The following is a 26508-nucleotide window of genomic DNA, read 5'->3' as shown; positions in this document are numbered from 1 at the left end:
TTTTGGTTGGACTAACCCTTTAAGTGAGATGTCCAGTTAGAACAGGCCTCAATTCCTCTATCTCTGTGTCTATGCAGGCTGTCGTTCTGTGGGGCTGTGGCCCTAAAGAACTGCCGAATAGCCAAGCAGTATCAATATCTGTGTCACTCTACTGTTCACAGTGTCACACCCTTGGCCCCTGCTGTCCATCACTGTGTGATGAATAATGGAGAGAAAGAGAAAGAAATAGAAATGAAAGGACAGTATGTCAGGGGGAAAAAGGGGAATGAGAAATAGGGTCAAAGATAGATAGAGAATATAATACAAGAATTGTGAAAATGAAAAAGAGCGCACATTGACAGGTTTTGAGAGGATAGATAAAATAATGCAGCACGAGCTAGTGTTCAATAACTGCTATAAACACAACAAAACCCCTTTTCTCAGTCTTTTAGCTCTGGTTGTTCTACAGGTTTATAGGTCATATTACAAAAGAAGCATGAGGGACATTTGCAGTGACAGAAGTTGAACTGGTGTGTCGATCTAACTTTGTGTCTGTGCTTTTTAAAGAGTCCCGCAGTTGACTTTTGTATGTGCAAATGCCTGTCTGTTTAAATGCATTTCACTGTTTAAAACTAAAATTAATGTGCATTTTCCAAATTCAGAAAAATAACATTGTTTATTTTAAACCTCAAATTAGTGTATATTGATATCCAATTATCAGGACTGTAAATCTAGCCGACATTTATCAGTTTCAAAAACGAGTCTATTTTGGATTTACTTTTACTGGAGGGTTACTTTGTTTTCATAAGGATTCACACATTCAAACCTTGTCAGAATGTAAGGGAGATATTTCTAATTTCGTTTTTATTGATACAAGTTTCAACACCCTTTTACCACAAAATTAGCATCTAGTTATTTTTTCAACTTTTCCACTGAAAAACAAGGATAACACTAATGTCACTGCAAACACTACAAAGTTTGTTTTGTGTCTGCATGGCAAATGCTCAAAAATGGGTTGGGAAGCTCATGCAAACATCTTTTAATAACTTACTTAGAGGATGAAAATGCTCTTCAGGATTTAGTATGGCTATTGTCTCATTAAGACATGACAAAGTCTTTTTACTCAGTATTTTTGTCTTGTTTTCCAGGAAAAATATAAAAACATCCTTAAAGCAAGATACATTTTCTTGAAACAAAATGACAAGACATAAAGGCTTTTTTTTTCAGAGAAATCAAACTCAAATTTAGTGAGATGAAGAGAAAATTATTTGCCAATGGGGTAAGAAATAATAATTTATAATACATTTACAAATAATAATTATTTTTAAAACTAATAAAAGTCTTTATTAAAAGTCGTTATTTGAGAGTGTATAATGTTATTTAGCTGAATAGACGTATCAAATATCATTTCGCTTCAAGAATCTTTGTGTGTGACTATCAAAGCTCGATATTGTCCATTGTTACACCCAGGGTAAAGTATATGTTTGTTTTAAACATGCTAATATCATATGTCTCAGAGGATTTTGCTGTGTGCATATGATAATGTATGTTTTACCAGTTCTTCAGAGAAATCCGAGGGATGTGTGCTTGTGCCTCATGCAACTTGGCAGAATTGCTTCAAGGTGAGCTCCTTTGATCCTTTACAGTCATTTACTATCACATGCCATCATCATATTTTCATCTCGGTCTCAGCTGAATAAACGTTCTCTCTCAGGTATGGCGTTGAGCCGCCCGCGTTGGTCAAGCTTGAGAGAGAGATTGAGAAAGAGGAAGATGAGTCTCTGTCACCATCCATGTTCTTTGCCTCACCTCTGCCATCTCCCTCCACCCCACCTGTTTTTTTCCCTCCTGATCCAGAGCCGCCTGCAATCTCAACCCCCTCATCCATCTCTCCTCCTTCCCCTCCTCTGGCCCCTACCCCTCCCCCAGAGTCCACGTCCATCTTCTCTGACTCAAACACCCAGTCAGAACCTCAGCAAATTTCACCAACACCCGTCAAATCAAAGCCACCCTCTCCGACAAACGGCCTTGCAAAGACTAATGGGAAAAAGAGCAGCGGTAACTTGCTGGATGAGATTGTGAGTACTTTCAGGGTCATATACTGTATGTGGTTTCCCAATCCTGAGACTTCCTGAGACATGATCAAAAGCATGTTTTCTTTGTTGCTTTGTTTCAGGTGAGGGAGATATCAGAGGGTCCACCATGCAAATGCCCAGTCAAATTCTGTATTGAGAAGCAGCCAAAAGGCCATTATCGTGTTGGAGACAAAGTTCTCTATGTCAGGGTATGTACCATGTACTGCTCTTTCCACCACAATTGTTTGTCGATTTTATTATTGCAGGTTTCCATTTATTTCTGTGGAAGGATATGAAGCGATATGAAAACTCATGTCTCATTATGTTATAAGCTTCGACATGTCAACAAGCTTTGCTGTGCTTTCAAATATTCAAATATTAGTTTTGAACCTGAAAGAACACAGTACTCAGTCAAAGCAAAGCCTCATGGGAGCTGGTGTTGCCTGGCAACATGAAGAAAAGGTTCACACCTTTGAATAGGGAAAAAGGAGGTTCAGACTAACAAATGTCTAGGATCAGGGCTGGAAAGTTGGTTCATATATACCAGAAAAGAACACAAATATAAATAAAATGCTCAGTCAAACTGAAAATACACAGAATTTAGATTATATTAAAATTCTAAATGCCTAAAAGGTCACATATGGTATTGAGTATATGGTATATGGTATTTTGAGTCTTTAAAAGAGATAATGCATCTAAAACCTGTCAGGGAACAGTTGAATTCTTAACAGAATTGTTACTTTGTTAATTTGGGGTCATATACAAACTCATTACATGCTTAATTAAACATATTGGAATACACTTACTGTATGTAACACTGTCAAATTAATAGCTATCAATACATCAAGCTGTTTGTGAATGTTAATGAGAACTTCCTTTGCTTTTGTCATTTTGAAATGTATCTAGCTAGCAATATAAAGTTCTGTCATGAAACTCTGGACGGCGGTGGCTAATAGCTCCTTAATTCAATCTGATTCTGCTTGCAATCACATCATTCTCTATAGGGCACAGCTGATTGGTTCCTGCTGTATAAGTAGCCAATGAGCTGCTGCTCAACCTTCAAATACTTGGTCAGAATTTGCTGTAGCATTTGCAGCACGCTTTCAGAATCCCTCCACCTTCCCCAGCTCCACCTCTATGGATCTGCTATGGGTAATTCATGTATTCTATATTATACAGCAGCTATATGTCTTACTTGGTCACAGCACCGTATCGGTGTATGTATTGGCAGTAGCAAGTCCCGTACTTGCTCGGTAGCAGCAGCTGCAATAAGAGCTCCAGCAGCCAGAGCGCCAAGACCAAACATACAGTATCTATCCATTACCACCATGCCAAATACTCAGAGAGTTGTCACTCATGACTCTAGAAACACAAATCAAACATTGAAATCTGCTTTCAAATATCAAGTCAAAAACATGTGTATAGTCTCTCAACTGGAGAGGAGATTTGAAATAAATCTATTTTTCATTTTCTCCAATGATACTATTCAACAACCAATGATTGACACTCTGGGGTCATTTGAAACTACAAGAGACAAGTTACTTAGAAGGCACTGTTGTTAGACTATAGATCTGCACTTTTTTGATTGCAAAAGTTGCCATAAAAGTAGAATTAATTTATACGTTGGTTACTGATCGAGTGATTAGTAGCGTGATTGTATTCAGAGAATTAAAGCCTTCACTCCACCACTCCCTTTTACAATCAGACAAATCCTTCAGGGCAACAGTATGTGTGAAAAGCAGCTGCTTTCTGTCAGAGATCCAATTAGAGAGAGGCTTACTGTAGCTCTCAAAGAGAAAGGGAGCTTTTAATATCATTTCTAAACCTTCTTTTCTGTGGAAGTGGAACATGTTTTTTTTTTGGGTGTGTGTGTGTGTGTGTGTGTGTGTGTGTGTGTGTGTGTGTGTGTGTGTGTGTGTGTGTGTGTGACAGAGAGAGAGAGAGAGAGAGAGAGACATCCTGGGCTAAAATGAAAGAGAAGGAAGATCCATTAGATCATCACAATGGCTGAGCTGTGTAACGGAAGGGGTGAAGAATTGGTGAATCATTAAGAAATCCGATTCGTGCCATGTCTGTCATTACCAGGGATGTTAATGGGTTCATGAATACGTCTCTCTTTAGATCTGACTGGAAAGCATAATGCCATTTATAAATAAAACCAAAAAACAATAAAGCCAATCTTATCTTATCTTATTTAAAGACAGACTGTTGAAAACTGTTTACCTTTATCTGGCAATACTCTCCTTTCAAGGACACCTTGATGGCTAACACATCTTCTCAGCCTTTTAGCACTTTTTGTACATTTGTGTATTTTTGCTGTATGTGTTCCACTAAGTTTATCTTGCTTTGTGATCTGTTCAGTAATTAAGGACATATTATTCGTTCTTTTTACACAAAAGGCAGATTAAAGGTCCGATATGAATCTCATCCAGGTGCGTCGAGGACAGAGGCAGATAGCATAACAGACCAGGTCATGGTGGTTTGTTTTTGTCTCTATAGCTTGATGTGCTTTAAAGAGCTTTTCCTGTGTACAAATTACAGCTAAACTGTTTTTTTAAGTGGGTTACTACTGTTTGCCATCTCAGTCATTTCTTCTACTATTGGCTACAAGCTGCACTTCACTAATATAAATGTGTGTAATATAATACAGGCCCTTTTTAGAACACATACTAGCTATTTTAACGCTATCATGGATGTGTACTCAATCAGGTCCTGTTCAAAGAAACAAGGATATAAAAGCTACAATCTGCCATCTAGTGGTGCAGTGTATTAACAACAGCGCGGTCGCTCTCGTCTCTTTCCCTTTCTGTTTTCAGTGGAGAAAAAAAGACGAGCGAAAAAGACTAAAAATCAATTTCGCTGTCAGTATAGAGAATGAGATGAGGCTAAAGGAGGGTTGTAAATGCGAATAATATGAAACGAGGTTGGAGTTTGACTTTGAGTTTGACCACACAATCTTTCAGAATATACGTAGCCTAAATTATTTGTAGCCTAATGGAACATACTGTTCGTCCCACTCTATTCCATGTTTGCATCACTGAATTAATGTGTAGGGCCTAATATCGTTCTGCACTGTCGTCGACTGTTTTTATGTAGCCTAGGTATACCTGTAGCATAGGTTTGACTGACGCGGGGTTTCCTTAAACAGACACCCTCCTCCGAGTCCTCCCTCGTGGGTTTCTGTGTTTGTTAATTCTGCATCGCCCTCGCCTCGTCTGTCAACCCTGACATTTTAATCTGCTTGGGAACAGCTGAGACTGATCAAACCGCATGGTAATTGGAATTACCCTGCTTGGCAAACGTGCGCGCGCGTGAATAAGCTATATCCCTCTATTAGTAGGCTATACCAAGCTAAAAGGGTTTTGAGGGGTGGGAGGTGCAAAACATATAAATCTGGTTGTATTACCAACAGCTTAACAGCTTTGTAATGAGAGGGTCAAGACTGATAAGGTGTAGGGGAGGAGGAAATAGATGACTGTCGTGCCTCAAGGGACAGAGATACATTTCTCTGGAGACATGACCCTTCTATTTCGTGTGTCTTGTTCATGCTCGGGAGGGGTTGTTGTGGCAGCGAGTGAGCTTCACGCCACGCGCCGTAGATGATGTCGGAAATGCCCGTGTGTGGATTTTTCCTGCGATGGTGCTCAGCTGGTGACGTGAGAGGTGGTGTTTCATTAGGCTTAATGAGATTTTAACTGCACAGTCTCTCTCTCTCTCTCTCTCTCTCTCTCTCTCTCTCTCTCTCTCTCTCTCTCTCTCTCTCTCTCTCTCTCACACACACTCACACACACACACACAGTCTCTCTCTCTCTCACACACACACACACACACACACACAGACACACACACACACACACACACACTCTCTCTCTCTCTCTGTCTCTCTTTCGCCCATTTCTGACTGGAATCATTTGCCTTACATCGGATCTGTTGCATATTAGATGTAGGCTTTGAATATTTTATGAAGGAGGAGGGGGTATTAGGGAGATCATTTTAAAGACACTGCACTTTGTGTTTTATGGCTGAGTTAAACTGAGAACTGCGCATGTGCGTAGAGTGTCAGTTAGATTTTGACAAGTGAGGAGAGGAGATAACCGCTCTGCCGACTATCTTTGTATTCTTTCTTTTATTTCCTTTTTTCTATTGTGACCAGAGTTGGATGTTTGTTTTTGTGTACTTTTTCTCGCTCGATCCCCATGTATGCCGACGAGTGTGACGTTTGAGTGGTTTTATTAAACGCGGGGAAAATACGACAACTCTCGTCTCTCGTGCATCTTTTCATCCGACATCTAATGTTTTTCTCTCTTGGCTTTACATCTCAACTTTGCGTTACAACACACACACACACACACACACACACACACACACACACACACACACACACACACACACACACACACACACACACACACACACACACACACACACACACACACACACACACACACACAGCAGAAATTGCAGTTGTTTCATATAGCTACACAAGTGTTTATATAAACATGTTTATATCACAAGTTGATATAAAGAGATTTTATTTGTGAAGATCACATTAAAAGCCATTAATGTGTAGATTTTTGTTAAATCTTAAACTAAAATTAAATATAAATATAAACATAAAATATTAATTATTACATAATTTCAGTATTTGTTTTGTGGAAATTATTTATATAAATTGCAGGCTTCAAAAAAGTTACTGTCCCACAGCATGGCATCATTGCCCCTAATAAAGTTTTTTAGAAGTTATAGTGTAAATGTTAGCCAACGACAGTATTGGCGAGTAACATGTTTCCGATGTAATATGTGATGTGTGAAGAAACCAATAAAAAAAAAAATCAAGGTAGGCTATAGGTTGTGAGCATTATATTTTGATTGTGTGTCATTGCCAATAATTGTTATATAAATGCTAGCATTAAACAGAAAGACAATTTCCAGATTTTATTTTAAAAAAATGTACAGGGCTAAAAATGCCAATAGTTGAAGAAACATCAGTGAAATGGTTTTATTGAACAAATCCTGTTTCTCACTTTTACAGATGTTGAATGATAAACATGCCATGGTGCGTGTTGGTGGTGGATGGGAGACCTTTGGTACTTACTTATTAAAGCATGACCCGTGCAGGATGACCATGATTGCCCGGCCTGGAACCAAAACCTGCAAGCCTAGCGGCAGGTCCCCAGTCAAGAGAGAGCTGTCCCGGGACAGTTATATGGTCGTGGGTACTCACTCCCTCTTTAAGAAGTGATGTGACAACTGTTAAATCAACAGCAGGCTGATTTTGTTTTTCTCGGAGGGAAGCAGCCCAGGTGGCTTGATCTTTTCATTTTGTAATTCTTCTTTTTTTAGGGCAGTGGTCCTGAGCCTTTTGGGTCATCATGACTCGCAAATATGTTGTATGTTCTGATAGAATCGCAGACACCTTATCAATTTATTCAGAGGATGCAATATATTCAGCCCAAGGTATGCCAATGTTGCTTATTGATCAATCTACACTTAATGATTATATTAACGAATTTCTGAGTTTTTGGAACAATCTGTTTGCTTTTGTATGATACACAATTTTGGTACTGGGCTTGGGTCACCATTTGAAGTCCAATGTAAAATCTGGCATGATGCAAAGGAATATTGACCTTTGTGGTCTTATATATAGAGTATACATTTTTATAAACATCTTTTCTTTTTGTTCACAGATATTAAGAATTTCTAAGACTTTTTTTTCTTTAAATATTAAAAGCATAAAGGGAGGGATCTCTAATATTAAATAATTAACTGGGAAGCCAATATTGATTTACTTTATTATTTTTTATTTTATTGTAACTTTTCATTTTTTTTAATCGATTAATGGCTGTTATGCTGTATTCTGAAGTTTAAGTTTACAAAAACTTCTGGAATTTCTTTTGAATGAGGGTTTAAAATGAACTTGTTCCACAAAGATACTCTAGGTGGTGCCCTATATCAAGTCATCAGCTGTATTTCAGTACTATATAGAATTATGGCAACATAACATGTTTTGTGTAGACAATGCAATAGGTAACACTTTACAATGAGGACCGATTAGTTAACGTTAGCAAATATTAACTAATGAGCAGTACATTTGTTAAAAGTATTTATAAATCTGGGTTAACATTAGTTAATAAAAATACAACTGTTCATTGTTAGTTCAGGTCCATTTAATAATATTAAGAGATACAACTTTTGATTTTAATAATGTATTAGTAAATGTTGAAATTAACATTAACTAAGACTTAAAAAATATTTCTAAAGCATTTGTAAATGTTATTTCATGTCAACTAATGTATTTAACTAGTTAACAAATGAAACCTTATTGTAAAGTGTTACCGAAAGTATATTAAACCAGACTCGGCTGCCCCATTTACTTCCCTTCAGGATTATTATTATTATAAATTGTTTTACACAAGCATGTGCTCTTGTATATGTACTCCTATAACAAGCCAAACTGAAGCCCAGGAGGGGCTATTACATTTAAAAAGTATGAAATATAAATGAAAAGTACCTCTTGATGAAATGCTACTAACATTTTATTTCATAAAATAAAAGTCATTTAAAAAAAATTGACACAATCTAAATACACTGAAATTAATCAATATGACAGCATGCGAGACAATGACACCTGTTTTCTCCTTATGGAATGAACCAGTAAAACAGTTCATACCCCAAAATAAATAAAAAGGTGGTGCTACTTCCACTGCCAAAGAAAATGGCAGCATTTGTACAAATGTCTTTCATATCTCCCCAAAAGTGACAAAGCTGCTTTTATTTGAGAAGTATTTTTTTTTACACATTGTTCTTGTGCTCTTTTTCTATCCTCTCCATAACATTCACATTTTCATATTTACTAAGTGCCATTTATTACTTCTTTGACACTTTGTTTCCAGTCAATACATTATCTGCAGTTCATCCGAAAGGTCACACTCAATAAAACACTTTCCTAACTACCTAAAGGGATTTGTTCTTTTGGCTTTGTTCATTCTGTCTATGACATAAATGTGTGTGCCAATCAGCTGTATAGCATTAAATACAACCATAAAGGGGACTGGACTCCCCTGTTTCCCTCAAATGTTGTCATTTACAAACAGATTCCAATTTCCCAAAATACGCACTCAGAATACTTCAGTCTTTGCTGTCTTATGTTAACTATTGCATTTACCTATCCCCACTGTGAATACCAACATCAGTACGTTACTCTCAAGAATTGATCTGGATTTTGTGGAGGTCTATGAGACTATGAATGTACATTTGACAAAGACATGTGCGGCATTGTTAAATGATTTATTGTAACTGTGCTTTTCACGGTAGTGTCCTCAATAAATAATATCCATTGTGGACATCTAATGTGGAGACACACTCACTCTTAAAAAAGACATTTCTATATTATTACTATATTAAAGCCTGTTGGGGTTGTTTAAAATATTGTTTGGTTGGAGTTGGTCCTACAAATATTACATGAGGTAAACATTAATAGCTTGTTGCGTGTCATGTAGCTATTGCAGCAAACTAAACACCCCACTCCTGCAATCCATCATCTTGATTTAAATTCTGTACATTATGCTTTCTGTATTTAGACCTCATATATCACTTTTTTGTGTTTAAACATAACACTGAAATCCCTTAGAAATCCTCAACTTGCATGTGCATCAAGAGCTTTAATTGCATCTTGACTATTCAACAACATTCAGTCGTGGTTGGAAGTTGCGGAGCTCTTGTATAACTCTGATTCTAAGCATGTTGTGCTTATAACAGCAATAAGGCTTCATGAGAAATGACGTTCAGAAATAACCTCCACAAACAAATTAGGTTCACATGCCATTAAGTAGTAAATTTGGTCAGTTTCCTCAAAACAGCTATACCACAGCCCAAGCCCGGTCACCGATCGTTACAATCATATAACAAAGAGAGAAAAGTCTCCATTTGTATCCGTAAGCGTAATTTCATACAAATGTAGACCTGAAATCTAGACAAAATGAAGTATTTTTACACGTACAGACTCTTTGAGGCCTTAGGAAATGTGCTTTTCAAAGCTTGACTGACAGAAATATTTTTCTCTCTCCTTTCTGTTGCTCCCCACTTCATTCTGGGCTTAAAGTCATCCACACCATCAGTCAGCTATAAGAAAACCTGTGGATTTATTTGTTCTTTTGATGTCTTTGAAAAGATTTCTGCGCAGTTGTGAAATTTTGAAAAGAGAGCACCATTTTATTATGAATCCTCTTGGAGAGAAGACAGTTGCCTCCAGCTCGCTTCTCTGTCATGAAGCAGAGCAGTGAAAAATGTCATTGTTTTGGGTGTGTGTGTGTGTGTGTGTGTGTCACAAAAGACCAGAGTGAGACATGTGAGGGGGTGGAAGATGCTCAGTGGTCTGTGTATGTGTCTCCGTCTTGACTCCCAGCAGTGTCCAGACCATGTACAGATTTTAACCTTTTAATCAAATGGACGGTGTACACAAGTTGTGTTGACATCGGCGATCAACAAGAGCCCAAAAGTCATATGAAAATGATCCAGTCAGTATAACGCATGATGAATAGGCCAGATGTTTTGTCCTTATGTAGACGCTGTATACATGTTTTGAAAATGTTGCTGCAACGTTTCTCCGGAAGTCTCTCCTCACACAGTCCCATTTTCGTGCCTGGACTTGTGGACTGTGGTGCGGGCCAAGGGGCTGCTTAAAGAAGGGGCTAGCGTACATAAGAAACCGGCCAGCAGGGTGAGACCCAGTCCGCCCCAGGCACAGAACATGGACCAGCCGTACCCATGACTGATGTCCTCTGGAAGGCCGTAAAGGTAACGTGGGTAACGGGACAGCTCAAAGTTAATGCCCGCCACACACGTACAAAGGGAGATAATACAGCAGGTTCCTGTCAAAGAGAAAATTACTTAAGATGTATCATCAGACATTCATGAAACACACTTTCCTTTTAGATCAAAAATATAGGATGCAAAGAGTTCATGGTTTTGATCTATTTTCAAAGCACCTTTGTGTATTTACATAATGTTGTATGAGAAACCAACCACTAGATGGCGACATAATTGAGCAGTCAAGTTACACTCCGTCACTTTTCTCTCTCTCTCTCTCTCTCTCTCTCTCTCTCTCTCTCTCTCTCTCTCTCTCTCTCTCTCTCTCTCTCTCGCACACAAACACACACACTCTCTGTCTCTTACCGCCCATGAGGAAGAGTAGTCCAGCTACATACTGCATGAGATCATGTTGTTGACAGCATCCAAGAACTCCGATGATCCAGCCAAAAAGAATGATAGAGACCGCCATGCCCACAAAACCTGCTGTCATCCTCCGCAGATCTGCAGCACAAAACACAATCATCAAGGAGCTTTATAAGCATCTAGTGATGACTTTAAGACTGCATGTTAAATATTTACGTTGTGCTTTTATTTTATTCGTCAATTACTTTTTATTATATATATATATACATTCATAGATACTATATACTACAACTGTAATAATGAAACTAATACCATTGCATCAAGAAAGCAACCAATTCCTACGATGCTATTATTATACCCATAAAAAAATAAAATAAAAAATATGGTCATACAGGGCCATTTAAATTATTGATTCTAAATACGGATCAGTTTACTGTGCATATTATTATATCTTGAGCAAACTATTTTGTCTATTCACTCATTTAAAAATAAAATGTCTTATTAATATCACAGTTGAAAACAGTTCCTGCTGCTTAATATTTTTGTAAAAATCTGATACTTTTTTTCAGAATTCTCTGATGAATTGTAAGTTCAAAATAACAGCATTTGTTAAAAAAAAAAAAAAAAAAAATATATATATATATATATATATATTAACATTATAAAAGGTCTTTACTGTCACTTTAATGGATCCTTGCTGAATAAAAGTAGTTATTTAAAAAAAAGTATTTATTTAAAAAAAGAGTAACACTTTAGTTTAGAGTCCAATTCTCATTAACTAGCCTAGTTATTACTAGGATATTGGCTGTTTATTAGTACTTATAAACCACATAACCAAGCCTTATTCTGTATGACCATATTCTACATCCCTTAATCCTACCCAATAATACCTAAACTTAACAACTACCTTACTAACTATTAAAAAGCAGTAATTAGGAATGTATTAAGGCAAACGTTGGAGTTAATAATTAGTTAATAGTGAGAACTGGACCCTAGTCTAAAGTGTGACCAAAAAAGCTAGAGGTAAATCAGTAAATCTAATTAAGAGGAGGGAAATATTCACATCAGTGTTATAGTAGAATATTCTGTATTTGTCAGTACAGGCTGGCAAGCAGTATAAAATGTTTGACCTTTTTGGTGAAATTAATGTGCTTTCATTTAAAGTTAACAATATAAGATGTCTTGGAGCAATACAATAAATGTTCATCCATACATTCATTCTCAAAACCATTAATCCTCTATAGTGTCACAAAAAAGTATCATATTTTACAAACATACAACTGGGGATTGGAGAAGGATCAGTTACAATCCCCTTTATAAGTAAAAAGTGTGTATACACAGTTTCACAAATATTGTCTTTAAACATGCACATCACAGACAGAATTGTTTATGAATGCATGAACTGATCAACCCCACAGGCATGCATTTTGTATATCTGACACAAGTAAAAAAGCGTCTTTCAGACTCACGCAGAGCATGCCACTCATCTTGTCGGATGGTCTTGGTGATATTGACGGGAAGGTTTCGAGGCAGGATTGAAGAGGTGTAATGATACTTTACAGGGGTGCATCTCTGAATCAAACCTATTTGAACAAAACAATGAATCAAGAAGTATACTCTTTTATGACATTTATAGCATTTAGTGTTTAGGAAAAGCAAATCAGCCCGAGGCTTTAATCTCCTGAGGAACAGCAGGTCTGTTGTGATCATAAAATGCAACAAAGCGGCCCATGCTTGTATTCACTTTAATTAAAGCATTTCCTGGAGAGCAATTAGGCACACATGATAAAATGCACAGGGTCATAAATGTCATAGTTACACGTTGATTTTATTTTCATGTGAAATTAGAGAAACAGGCTTTAAAAACGAACCTACTTCCTTCAGTTGTAGAATTTGAATACTAGCCCTCAGTATTTAAGAATACCTGAACTGCAATGGCTATCACTAATGTCTGTGAAATATAGCCTATGAAAGGAAAACTGCTATTTTTAAATGGGAAGAGTTAAATGTTACATGGATAGTCATTCCTAAACAGTAGAATGTATACCATTACAAATTATTTTTATTATAAAAAATTGTGAGATAGAGACACATTTGCAGCCATATCACCCTGTAGCCCAAGACTGGTTGCCAACTGAAGCTAAGTAGGGTTGAGCCTGGTGAGTAACTGGATGGGAGACCTCCTGGGAAAACTAGGTTGCTGCTGGAAGAGGGGTTAGTGAGGCCAGCAGGGGGCCGCTCACCCTGTGGTCGGTGCGGGTCCTAACGCCCCAGTGTAGTGACGGGGACACTATACTATCAAAGAACACCGTCCTTCGGATGAGACGCTAAACCGAGTTCCTGACTCTCTGTGGTCATTAAAAATCCCATGGCACTTCTCGTAAAAAGTAGGGGTGTAACCCCGGTGCCACATTCCCTCCAATGGCCCTTGCCAATCATGAACTCCTAATAATCCCCATCCACTGAATTGGCTCTATCACTCTCTCTCCTCTCTCCACCTATAGCTGGTGTGTGGTGAGCGCACTGGCGCCGTTGTACTATGGCTGCGTCGCATCATCCAAGTGGATGCTGCACACTGGTGGTGGTTGAGGAGAGATCCCGACATGATTGTAAAGCGCTTTAGGTGTATAGTACATATGAAAGCGCTATATAAATGCCTCATTCATTCATTCATTCATTCATTCATTCATTCATTTGTTCATTTGTTTGGCACTGTAAGGTCTTGAATGACGTAAGTGTGTTGTGTATCAGACAAGATGTGTATAGTGCTGATTGCCTTCCTCCCTGATGAGAACCTTATGAATCCTGAACAGGCCAGTGTGTGAACCTTAGAATAATTAACTTGCACTTTACGAAATTTTCATTCATAAGGTTTCCTTTGTCTGGACATAAAACAGATAGCCTGGATGCCAGGCTGAACCCCGCCTATAATTTTTTTAATTTTAGCACATTCATTTTAGAAGAGGAACAGAGAACCGCGATCAAGGCATTTGTCGATGGAAAAGATGTTTTTGCCGTCCTTCCTACGGGATTCGGAAAAAGTTTGATCCATCAACTTTAATATATCTCTCAACATACGTCATTTACTCGGTTGCTCTGATTGGTTCTAGGTCTATCCAATTGAGTGCAGAGGCCTTTTATTTCCTGGTTCGGTTGACACAAGCATAGACATAATAAATACATAGACGCCCTATTGGCCGCTTTGGAACGTTGCTGCGATACGTCAACGCGTCCGCCATTTTGCGGAGGGCAAGACTGCGCTGTAAACACAAGCAAGTAAACGGGTGAGCTGCGGTTTTTCTGGATAAAAACAAAAAATATTTTTACATTTATCAGCCGATTTCAGTAGTTTGTATGTGGTGTACAAAAAGTTTCATCTCCAGTTATTTAAAATCTCGATAGACTTATAAAAATAATGTATTAGGAATTGTCAAAGCTCAGGCTTGTCATGTAGGCTATTTGGCTTTTTATTCTTGGATAAGAATTGTGAAGACCCCCATACTGAGATTTAAAGGGTTAGTTCACCCAAAAATGAAAATTAAGTCATTAATTACTCACCCCCATGCTGTACCAACCCCGTAAGACCTTCGTTCATCTTCGGAACACAAATGAAGATAATTTTGATTAAATCTGAGAGGTGGATCACTGCTACATAGGCTGCCAGAGGGAATGAAACTTGACGGCCCAGAAAGTCATTAAAGAACATGTTTAAATATTCCATGTGCCTACAGTGGCTCAACTATAAGTTTATCAAGCGACGAGAATACTTTTTTCCCGAAAAAACCCCCATAAATAACGACTTTATTCGACTATTCCTTTTCTTCCTTGTGGGCCTGAGACGAGAGTTCAAGAGATTTCCACGACGCATGCGCGAGAACTGAGAAGAGGACGTTCTTCTTCTAATACTTCTTGTTCAGTTCTCGCGCATGCGTCGTGGAAATCTCTTGAACTCTCGTCTCAGGCCCACAAGGAAGAAAAGGAGTAGTCGAATAAAGTCGTTATTTATGGGGGTTTTTTCGGGAAAAAAGTATTCTCGTCGCTTGATAAACTTATAGTTGAGCCACTGTAGGCACATGGAATATTTAAACATGTTCTTTAATGACTTTCTGGGCCGTCAAGTTTCATTCCCTCTGGCAGCCTATGTAGCAGTGATCCACCTCTCAGATTTAATCAAAATTATCTTCATTTGTGTTCCGAAGATGAACGAAGGTCTTACGGGGTTGGTACAGCATGGGGGTGAGTAATTAATGACTTAATTTTCATTTTTGGGTGAACTAACCCTTTAATATAATGTTCACATTAAATGAAATAAAGTTTTCTTATTGTGGAAAAAACATTTTCTGTGATTGACCCGATTTTAGCAATAACAAAGATAACGGATGGATCCTTTATGGTAATACATATGATATGGTACAACTACAGTGAAATGCAAATAGTAAATATAAGATAAAGTGAGAAGTAATAGTAAATAGTTTAGTCAATAAAATAAACAAACAGTATACAGCAAATAAAATAGTAATGGATAGTATAGTTATATAATATCATAAGTACAATAAAACAATCATACAAATATTGATAATAGCATATAGTTTATGTATAATACTATAAGAATAGCAATATAATAAGAAATATCAATTACAGTATATAGACAGTAAAAATAATAAGTTAGTGACTATGATAGCATAACTATAATAGATTGATAATCACAAGTGGTATAATATTATAATAACAATAATAATAAGAACAGCAAATACAATGTAATATCAATTGCAGAATAATATAGACAATATGAAAAAAATATGAAACATTATAATATTGATCATTAAACTGACATTAGATTTGTCATTTTATTTTATGTAGGCCTACATACAGTGAAGATAATGTATAAATATGCAAATATAATTTATATATTTTAAAATATTCCTACATAGGCTATATAAAATAAAATGACACAACCCTGTCTCTTTTTTGTTAAATTTCAGTTTTATTGATCAGTAATAGCCATCATAACAGTATAAGTAGCCTAAAAGGTATAAAAAGCTATACAAGACAAGAAATAAAGTAAACGATTCAGTCAAACACACAGCAGGATACAACGTTAAATAGCCTAAATATAAAGTTATGAAACTTTAGAACGTCAGAAGCACTAGCCGAGGTAAGGCTGTTCCAGGCGGTGTACATGAGCGCTGAGCGCCCGGTGATTGCCTGTATCTCACAACTCCGAAAACATCCAAATAAATTTTTAAATAGGTGCTATATTTTTAAATAAACCACAGATCTGAGCTCTAAACAACTACATTGTCGACTGAAAAACTATTAAGACCACATTTCGTGACACAATAACAGTAGTATTTTTAAATTTCACGGCCTTTCTCCTCTGAACGTTACTATTACTAATTATATCATGACCAAATACAACCAGAAACAAATGTTCAGTCTTGCTTGTGAAAGGTAATTCCTCGAGACCTGTTTTCAGTTGTTTGGCGATTTGTGCAGCACACGAAAAGTGCATTTTTCTCTATTCCCGGTATGAGAGGTATGGGAAAGTTGCCCTCCGCAATATGGCGGCGCCGTTGACGTACGCTCCAGTGGCCAATAGGGCGTCTATGTATTTATTATGTCTATGGACACAAGCATAGACAGTAAAAGAAATGGACACAGCGACCCCATTGATTTCAATGGAGAAGACTGAAGCCCAATTATTGCACTTCCTGTCTGATGGCTGAGCGACTGCGCAGGCTCCAACTGAGCTTGACGATAGTCTGACAGTTGTACATTTTCTAGTAGCTGTGCCAAGACAAATCTGAATCACCTAATTCCTCAAAAGCATTGAAATATTTTGTCCTGTTGCTTTTATGGATTCTCTATCTATGGGCTTCTCCCTTGACTTTATGCCTCTATGTTCCCCCGATTGGCTCATAGACAGTAAAAGATTGCCTGCGAGCTTCTCCTCCTGTCTATACGGTAATGACTCCATTGTGCGACAGAAAGTCGCGTGGTTACAGTGTTGACAGATGTACGATAATTATCGTATTTGTACAATAATTTTGACCTCTGTACGATGTACGATCAATAATGAAAAAAATCCCATAATGTACGATAATTTCAGTGTTTTCAGTCGTTCGTCCAAACACACATCCTACCGCTTCTCTTTCTGACCCAAACACACATCCTACCGCTTCTCTCTCTGACCCAAACACACATCCTACCGCTTCTCTTTCTGACCCAAACACACATCCTACCGCTTCTCTCTCTGACCCAGCATCATTTCGCACGCAAGCACGTATACACACACATACACACGCACCACCCGGCCCGCTCGTCAACACTACATCCCCCCCCCCCCCAAACAAAACCAAACAATCCATCCTACATGTTGGGATAAATTGCTGTATTCCGCACGTTTACGTCGTGTACAATAATTTTCTTCCAAATACGATAATTTTGAACTACTGGTACGATAATTGGACATTTCCAATCTGGCAACACTGTGTGGTTATGACGCAATCGTTAGCCTATTTGTACAAAAACGGCTTCTACGGGGCCATAAAGTAAGATACAAAGTAATGGAGCCTTTTATACTTTGTCGTGTTTCTTTAGAAATAAATAATGGACAAATGAAGTCTTTGGACGCCTCAGATGTAAAGTTTTTCGCTGTCAAAGTGACGCCAAAATGAATGGGAGTCAATGGAATGCTAACAGCAGGTGAAGTTCTGCTACAATGGCGGCCCCGAGGGAGGCTTCAGTTTCCGGCTGATGGATTACCCCCTTGGACACACGCCCCATAATCACAGCCCAATAGAGCATCACAGTCCCGCCCACAGCCGGTGCCGGAAGTATGAATTCAATACAATTTCTCCATTGACAGTTGGGGTATAAGCCATAAAAACGTAAACATACATGGTAGACTTAAAACCAGCTACGCCTGTACTAAGCGATTGTATATGCTCATATAAATGCCAAAGGTTCATGGGGCACTAACCTTGTTTTGAGATAAATGCCTTTTATACGCGATGTCTTGGATAAGTACTTCATTACCCAGAATCCTGAACAATCCCACAACCCCACAGTGATGCATCTGATTGGTGGAAAGTGTGTAACTGTCTGGTTAAACCCCGTGAAGGTCCGTGAAAACTGAAGATCATTAATAAAAAAAAACTTTAAAAAAAAACCTGTGCTGCATTTTTGCACGGTACACCTTCTTGGCTGCCATGGTGCCTTTTTTCAAGGAGGAAAACAGAAGTGTTCAAAGGGGTGAAAACCACTTCAAATTGGGTCATGTAGTTGAGTGTAGCGTGTCCAAGGGTCAGCTTGTGGGTTTTGTAGTGGCCAGCATGAGGGACAAGATACAAAGATGTGGTGAGTTTTGCAGGGAGGTTGGTAACGTTAGTTAGCATTATCGTTCACTTTAGCTAGGCTACTGTAGCCTTCATATGGTATGAGTCATATCAAGCAATTTATGATGCCACTGTCAAAACAATATTTAGCCTAGGCATACCTCTTCATGCATTTACTGAACATTTGTGTAATAATTCATGGCAAGTTAATAAACTGAATATGATGGTGGTGGTCGAAGAGCAGAACATGCACCGGTCCATGCATCAGACCGGTGGCGTGGTGCACTTTCTGGTTTGCTGACCATCACTTTTTAATTTTCACTTGTTGTAGATTTTAAGAAAATACTTTAAATGTTATTAAAATTAAGGATGAACGAACTATAACTTCATGAATAAAATGAGCATGGACCTCAACCTGTCCTGTCAGCAGAGTGTCCTGTGTCATTAAGGGCTTTGAAATAAACACACAAACTACAAAACGAACACACACGGAGGAATGGACGCTGGGGAGCAGCGACTCTCTCTCACACACACACACACACACACACACACACACACACACACACACACACACACACGCGCGCGCACGCTCACGCACGCACGCACGCACACACACACACACACACACGCACACACACACACACACACACACAAAACACAAAGAACTGCTATTAACTGCACATTCATTATATAAAATTTACTAGAGGAAAAAGTTCGCGTGGCCGTCGTCAGATTTGGAAGTCGCTCAAAAGGCTCTTTCGCGGTTGTGGCTTCAGTCGACTTCAGTGAGGTGCGGTGGTTTATGGGATGAGTAGTTCCTTCGCTCGGAAATGAAAATATGTACACAGTCTTGTACCTTTGACTTTTTTTTTGATTTCTCTTCGTTTTTTCACTCGAAATGATATGTTGTATGCTTATGAGTTCAGCCGTAGCTGGTTATCCTCAGACATGCTCTAAAACTCTTTAGATACGGATTTTTCCAAAACGTCAATGGAAGAAATGAATGGGAAATTTACTTCCGGCACCTAAGCTCTCTCGGGCTGTGGGCGGGACTGTGATGCTCTATGGAGCAGTTTCATACTCACATTCTGACTAGAATCTCACGTCAGGCTATAAAACAGACTTAATCTGGTAGAAATTAAAATCTTTATCAGAGAAACCTCAAATGTAAATCAGATAACATGAAATGTTGTGACTTTCACAGAGTTTGCTGTGTTGTAGGCTACCAATACATTGCAGTCCCCACAGGCTATGCAGGGTTTTTCAAGGTACAGTTTGTCTTCTTTTCACCCACATCAGCATTATTTTTAGCATTCCTCAAGCTGATGATTTGGTCTAGGATTGATTTGCATAAATCAGAGCAGGCTTTCATGTTCTATTCATAAGTGTTGCAAAGTGTGTGGTATGGTTTGACGCTCTTTCAGTTGTTAGACTAGATGATGGTGATGCAAGAACTGAGGCCTCGTTTATAAAATGTTGCATAGAAATCATCCTACATTTGATCTTACGATCATTTCACAAATGTATATATATATGTTGTGATTCAGAGAATAAACGTACGCACAAAAAAACCTGTGTATGCCTCTCATCCAGATGGGAAATTGATCAATCTCAAATGATCTTGAAATTGTGCGCAGCTGAATAGTTTTAGATCTCTGACTAATTAATGTCATCTGCATATAAAAGAGCACCAGTCAACGTCCAAATCCTTTACCTGAGAAGTGCTAAGATTTCCAAACACCTGCAGTACTCTGACTCTCTGGCACAAGGAAAAGTGTGTATGTCTGCTTAGACACTCACGTGGAACTAAGCACTTTTCCAAGTCAAAGACCGTCTTGTATAAATATAAACGTTGGTGTGGATTTTAGCGTACACAGTTTAGCGTTGAACTAAGTTCAAATCTGTGCATAAGCACGTTTTATAAATGAGGGCCAAGGAGTGGTTTTCTGTTTGGATGCCTCAATATCTCTTGATGTTTTAGCTGTGTTACAGTATATAGATATATGATTGCATCTTATGGAGTCTTTCTCTGCCTGCATGCAACATTTATTTTAGATACCCAATTTAAAGTTTTGCTTTATTTTCAATATTGTCACATGTTCTATACATTGACACTTATGTAAAACATTAACTTGACTTAATGTTGGAAGTTAAAGGGGTAGTAGTTCACTCAAAAATAAAAAAAATGTGTCATCATTTTCTCACCCTCAAGTTGTTCCAAACCTTTATAAATGTCTTTGTATTGCTGAACACAAAAGAAGATATTTGGAAGATTGTTTGTAACCAAACAGTTGTGGGACACCATTGACTTCCATAATATTTTTTTCTCCATACTATGGAAGTCAATGGTGCCACACAACATTTTAGTTACCCATATTCTTCAAAATATCTTCCTTTGTATTCAGCAGAAGAAAGAAACTCATACAGGTTACCCCTTCAAGTAAGTTTTAAAACGTTTTAAAAATGTACCTCTAGGCAATAATGACATTTCACATATATGTTTAACCTGAAAAATATTGAGAAACTTCTGTTGGAAGCTAACCTGGGATGATATTAAGCACAAAAATACTTTCATACAGCAGTGATTTTCTTCAGAGCGATTTCATGATGCAGATAGTCAACTGTATTACTAAAGCACACACATCGAATTGGTTCTCAATAGCCCATCGAAATATTACCACATCTTGCTGCATAGCCTAGTTTAGATTTTCTTTTTCTACCACAGAATGTGATTTTATTCAGTCATAAACAACAATATAAAACACATACGCTGCACAACTGGTTCAATGGATTCTCAGATGATTCTCAGTCATCAGAAACATGTTGGGTCAAAGGGTGAGATAGACATATTGTGGATTAAACAAAACAAGAGATCAGAGGTGAAGTCAAGGATAGAGAGGACGTGCTGCCATTTAATTAGTCTTTATAGAAATTAGACTGTTAAATTCATTAATAAAAGTGTTTTCTAAGGCACAAAAACACATTGAGTTTGCTGCTATACAGATCTGTGATGAAATGACGAGTACAGACCTCATGCGTGAGCTGAGCAGATAGTGTCATGTTTATCATATCTATGTGTCAAATATATTGTGACAGCTTGTTTTATGTTACAATCCCAAACTGGCACATCAAAGGAACCAGGAATCTCTTACAAAGACACTTTGCACATTCTGTCCAGACCATTTCTCTGCTGAAGAAAATGCATTCTTGTATTCTTATTTGTGTAAACAAGGAAAAACATGTCTGTGAAATCTGATGGAAACTCTACAAAGAGACTTCAATTTAATTGTTGAACCAAAGTTATAACAAAAGAAACAAAAATCAATACCCTGTGCAGATCCGATTTTTAGGAAACAATTCAAATTTTCTTGAATTACAGTATTAAGCATGACATATGATCTTGTCCTATTCAGTTTTTAAAACATTCTGACATGTTTAAAATATTTTACATTTGGAGAACACATGGTGTACTATAATGATTCGATTTAGTCTGAAATGTTCCAGTTCTCTAAATTTCACTTTCAGTTTGTTTAGGTAGATTAACAGTGCTCAGATACTTTTTAACCAATAGGACAAGTAGACATCAATAGTATGTTTTACTGTTCGTATATTTAGAACCAATTATGTTAATTCTGCTCAGGAGAGTATCACTGACAATCAGGAACAATGTTTTGCCTGCTTTATCTGAACACAAAGATTACTGGGCTGACACGGGTTGGGTGAATAAACTGGACTATAAATCTGGAAGAAATGTTTTCCTGGATGTTGGCTCACAGTCTAGCTGGAGTGGTTGCACACCATCACTACTTCATCATTCATGACATCTACAGAGCCACTTAGGGTGACCTGGGAAAATCAATGAACAAATTATTGATGAAGATATGGTCAAGTGAGCAGCGTTTCTTCTCTTTGCAACCCAGCAAGAGAAATGGCTGCTGTAAGAGCTCACACTTAATATTTAAGGCCTGTACAAAAAATAGGAGGGTGCAGTAAATCTCTTATGAGATCAGTATTCATATGACGAGGAAAGTAAAACATGATCAATTTGCTTTAAGTTTAATCATCTTATGGATATTGTTATCTGATAAACGATATAGTCTATACATTCTTTAACACAGTGTTATTAGAGAAGGTAATTTGTTAGTAGGCTACTAGTAGGCTAGTACACTAATAGGCTACTTCACAGTTCGAATTATGGGGGGTATTGGGGGGGTCCGACCCCCGTAGATGAGACTTGATCCCTCCCAAAAGGAATGAAAATAATAATTTTGGGGGTACTGAAAAAATTGAAATAAAATATAATGTTAGCCTATCCACAAATTATGTATTTAAATGCAGTATTACCATCACATACCAACAATTCAGGAAATAAACGAATGAAATACGATTTTCAAACCCTCACTCCCCATTGGGCTGTACCATTTATCTGGTACGTTCGGACTGTTCTTTGCTATGGTTCTTTGATATCACTTTACTAGCTGTCAAAACGTACATACCTGGTGTGTCAGCGAAAAATTAAGAGTAAGTGGCTGAATCAATTTTAATCTATGTCTATAGTTTTGACTGCCACCATGTATATGGTCATGCGTTGTGCTTTGTGGTAAATGTTATGATCAGCTCGTCATAAACAGGCTTTCAAAACTGTTCATAGTTTTGCTGTCATCTATAATGAAGTCATAGTTTAACTTAGCTAGTTCACGCAGCTCCTGAAGCTCTCTGTATCAAGCAAATATTGTCCGTATCTTGGTGAAACTAAGCCAAGAATGGTTGCATTAATCACAGAATAGGTTGTTGTATGGAAACATGCTCAAATGTGTGTGTTTGAACTGCTGAATTTCGCATAGATTAGTGGTTCTCATGTGTAAGCCTATATAAAATGGAGAGTATCGTCACCAGTCGAAATAGCTGTACCCCCCAAAGCTCACGGTATAATTCGAACACTGGGCTACTACATTAAATGCCACAGTATACTGTAAATATTGCTCTGTTTCTTAAAAAGCCAACCCTGAGCATTCAGATTACATAAGATTTAGAATAATTGAAGTTCACAACATACACCTCATCCCACATTGTCACAGGATGCTCAGGTGCTCCCTTGAACTTTGCTATTGTTATCCCAGAATAAATATTAGTCAGACAAGAATAGAAGAAAAATAAGAAGAAAAGAAATAGAAAATGTGGTTTAGGTAGTTTGGCATAATCCCTTCTTTATTTAAATAGTTTTGTTATGAAATATTATTAATAGGCCTTTGCAAAAAACAAAAAACATTTTTGTCTGTCAAATCAGTGTGTAATGAAAAAGCAGGTTTCAATGTGACGTCTCGGTTATCAAAGAAATTATCCTATATATCATCTCAGGCATCCTTATTTATCACAGATCCTCATCATTTATTTTGAATACTTTTAAAAATATATTATATTCGTAATTTAACATTTCCAATTGCTATACAAATACACGTATGCTCTGTGCAGCATTATGTAAATGCACCTTCATTATGGTGGTCTCTAAGCAGTTTCTGTTCCGCCTTTACAGATGGCACAGGTAGGCTGAATTCAGCACCTCGGATAGCGACAGGGATCAGATTCAGGCCTTCCACATTTCCCTTCATTGTTGACATCACTTTACAACTAAACTTAATAAAGGAAGTGCCACTTAGCGAAGACTAATGCCACGTATGTGCAGAGACAACGGAAAGAACCAGCCTATCCAAATGGCATTGATAACAGTTAGGCAAAATGTTCGTGTGAGATTTACCGCTGGATGAACGTCCACATCCGATCGCTTCGAAACAAAACGGCCTGGACCGAGGCTCTAGTGCTTGACAAAGGCACCTCAAAACAGAAAGCAACTCACCTTTGTAAATGAGATCCTCAGTCTCCAGGTCAAAGCCCTCGCGATGACACTTTCTCCACAGACCGGAGATCGTGGAGTTGAACTGGCGGCTGCAGTGAGACTCCATGGCCGTCGCCGATGCCGGAGCGTGCCGCTTCACGCGCGCCTCCGTCGCTTTCCTCTCATAGCCCTTTGGAGGCATCTGGAGTGGCAAGTTGTGATTTGAGATGTAAATGTATCCGGGATCGTTCCGCTTGTTTGCGTAGTTCTTACAGCGTTCGCGGTGCCGCCGAGCATCCGTCTCGTACCAATAATCGGTGCAGATGGCCATAGCCAACAAGACCAGAGCGGAAAACGCCAAGAAAAGCCCCGCGCTGGTTAAAATCTTAATGGCGGCCATCTTCTCTGCTCGTTGGAGAGCCCAGACAGACGCTCGGTCCTCCCTCGGCAGCCGTTGTGAAAGGCAAAGCAAGAAAACACACCGAATCTCTAGCAGCTCTCGGACGCTGACATGACCAGGCTCGATCCCAGCTCGATGAGATCTATTGTTGCAGAGCGCCCGGCCAGATGTGCTGGTTTTCCACCATCTATTTTGATTTTGAGTTAAGGAGAGGGGAGAGATGGGAAGAGGAGAGGCGATGCGAGAACCAGGACTGAGTGAGTGGTGGTTTGGTTTGAATGCAATGCACTCTCTTTCCTCTTGGGCCTCAGCGAACTGAGTGAGAAGAGACCAATTAGGTGCACCGGGAACATGAGGAATAGATAAACGTGAGAGGGTCATTTATTGATTGCAAACTCCAGCACAGCAATACACATGTAAACACCTGTTCAAATATTTCTTCAAGACTGTACTGTATCCTTTTTTAGCTCTCTTGCTCTCCTTGATGTTTACTAATTTTAATTATTGGGGAATTCCATGAAATGGATGCATTTTTCATTAAAAAAAAAAGTAAATTACATTTAACATTCCATATAGGCTATGTTTTACAGAAGGCTATACAATGTGAACATCTATAGACTCTTAAATCCATCAGTTGTTTACTGTAAAAATTTAAAAAAAAATTGCATATATGTCCATTTTTCAGGACACTGTATTTTAAAAATAATTTTGTAAAATCCAAATAAGCTTTACAGATCTTTATTATAAAGGGTTTAAACAATATTTGTCCTGATTGTTCAATGAACCATCCACAATATTGCACATGCACCTGTGGAACAGTCCTTCACCCAAAAATGAAATTTCTGTCATTAATTACTCATCCTCATGTTAGTTCCAAATCCGCAAGACCTTCATTCATCTTCGGGACACAAATTAAGATATTTTTTATGAAAACCCAGAGCTTTCTGACCCCCTATACAACAACGTTATTACCACTTTAAAGGCCCAGAAAGGTAGTGAAGAATTTATATATATATATTTATATACATTTCAGCAATGTTTTTGTTGGGGTCATCACACATTTATTTTATTTTTAAACACACATTATTATAGTAAATATGGGGACAGGCCAAAAAGGCATCTTGTTGAAAGATTTTAATATAAGAACAAATGCCTAACATACATATATATATATTTATATATATATATATTTTTTTTTAACAGATTAGTGAGAGACACAATTTCCCTTCTCAGAGTTAAATATTACCAAACAGGCAACAGAAAATCCTTGTCATTTGAATTTGCTGGAATAAATTGAAATATTAGCACATTGAGAAAGTAAACAAACCTGAACAGAAAATTGCTCAAGGGAAACTCTCTTCTCCAAGCACTGTGTCCTGCCCACGTACGGTAGACTTTGTCTTCGGAAAACATTCCCAGCAGCAGTAAAAAAATAAATAAAACTGTAGGCCTACAAATCCATAACCCATATTATAAGAACTGAGAAAGTATTTGTGTTATTGTGCTATATTAAAACACATATTTAGCCTGAAATATCAAATATGATGCACAATTGGCCTTACACATCACATGCAGTGTGTGAAATGTTTTACTGTCTAACTTTTGCATCTGACTTTTCAAGACTTTTTTTTCTTCTAGTTTCTCCCCCACTATTGTTATTTCAGCATTATTTTACTTCGCTGCTCCTCTCTTTCTCCCAATTTTCAACAT

The 26508-nt window shown here is 37.9% G+C and overlaps 2 protein-coding genes across 4 annotated transcripts in view; one reads left to right on the top strand and one right to left on the bottom strand.

Annotated features, from left to right (window-relative positions):
* Nucleotides 1–9013, top strand: part of gas2b (growth arrest-specific 2b) — a 19289-nt gene extending 10276 nt beyond the window's left edge. For both annotated transcript variants that reach the window (XM_077228679.1, XM_077228680.1), the window contains exons 5-8: nucleotides 1538–1601; nucleotides 1694–2057; nucleotides 2156–2263; nucleotides 7087–9013. In XM_077228679.1, coding sequence (XP_077084794.1) covers nucleotides 1538–1601; nucleotides 1694–2057; nucleotides 2156–2263; nucleotides 7087–7296 — 746 coding nt within the window. In that variant the 3' untranslated portion in view covers nucleotides 7297–9013. The remainder of the gene's footprint in view (nucleotides 1–1537; nucleotides 1602–1693; nucleotides 2058–2155; nucleotides 2264–7086) is intronic.
* Nucleotides 8573–26508, bottom strand: tmem276b (transmembrane protein 276b). Of its 2 annotated transcripts, XM_077228684.1 has the most exons (5): nucleotides 26126–26508; nucleotides 24420–25113; nucleotides 12698–12811; nucleotides 11229–11366; nucleotides 8573–10924 (listed from the first exon to the last, which is right to left on the bottom strand). In XM_077228684.1, the coding sequence occupies exons 2-5, from the start codon at nucleotides 24796–24798 to the stop codon at nucleotides 10674–10676; spliced, it is 882 nt and encodes a 293-aa protein (XP_077084799.1). In that variant the 5' UTR covers nucleotides 24799–25113; nucleotides 26126–26508; the 3' UTR covers nucleotides 8573–10673. The 2 variants fall into 2 exon arrangements, with proteins under 2 accessions (XP_077084799.1, XP_077084800.1); XM_077228685.1 differs by lacking the exon at nucleotides 26126–26508 and having other exon boundaries at nucleotides 24420–25157.

Source organism: Siphateles boraxobius, unplaced genomic scaffold (assembly GCF_051911475.1).
Source record: "Siphateles boraxobius isolate OS27281-9 unplaced genomic scaffold, OSU_SipBor_1 130, whole genome shotgun sequence".
Taxonomy (NCBI): Eukaryota; Metazoa; Chordata; class Actinopteri; order Cypriniformes; family Leuciscidae; genus Siphateles; species Siphateles boraxobius.
The sequence above is the reverse complement of the archived record's forward strand: the minus strand, read 5'-3'. Positions and strand labels throughout refer to the sequence as shown.

What these genes read in the sequence shown, in the direction of transcription:
- tmem276b (XM_077228684.1), bottom strand. Translation starts at nt 24,798, where the DNA reads ATGGCCGCCATTAAGATTTTAACCAGCGCGGGGCTTTTCTTGGCGTTT. An exon ending in AGATGAGTGGCATGCTCTGC is followed by an intron (nt 11,367 to 12,697) that starts GTGAGTCTGAAA and finishes TTTGTGCTGCAG; the next exon opens with ATCTGCGGAGGATGACAGCA. An exon ending in ACTACTCTTCCTCATGGGCG is followed by an intron (nt 10,925 to 11,228) that starts GTAAGAGACAGA and finishes TCTCTTTGACAG; the next exon opens with GAACCTGCTGTATTATCTCC.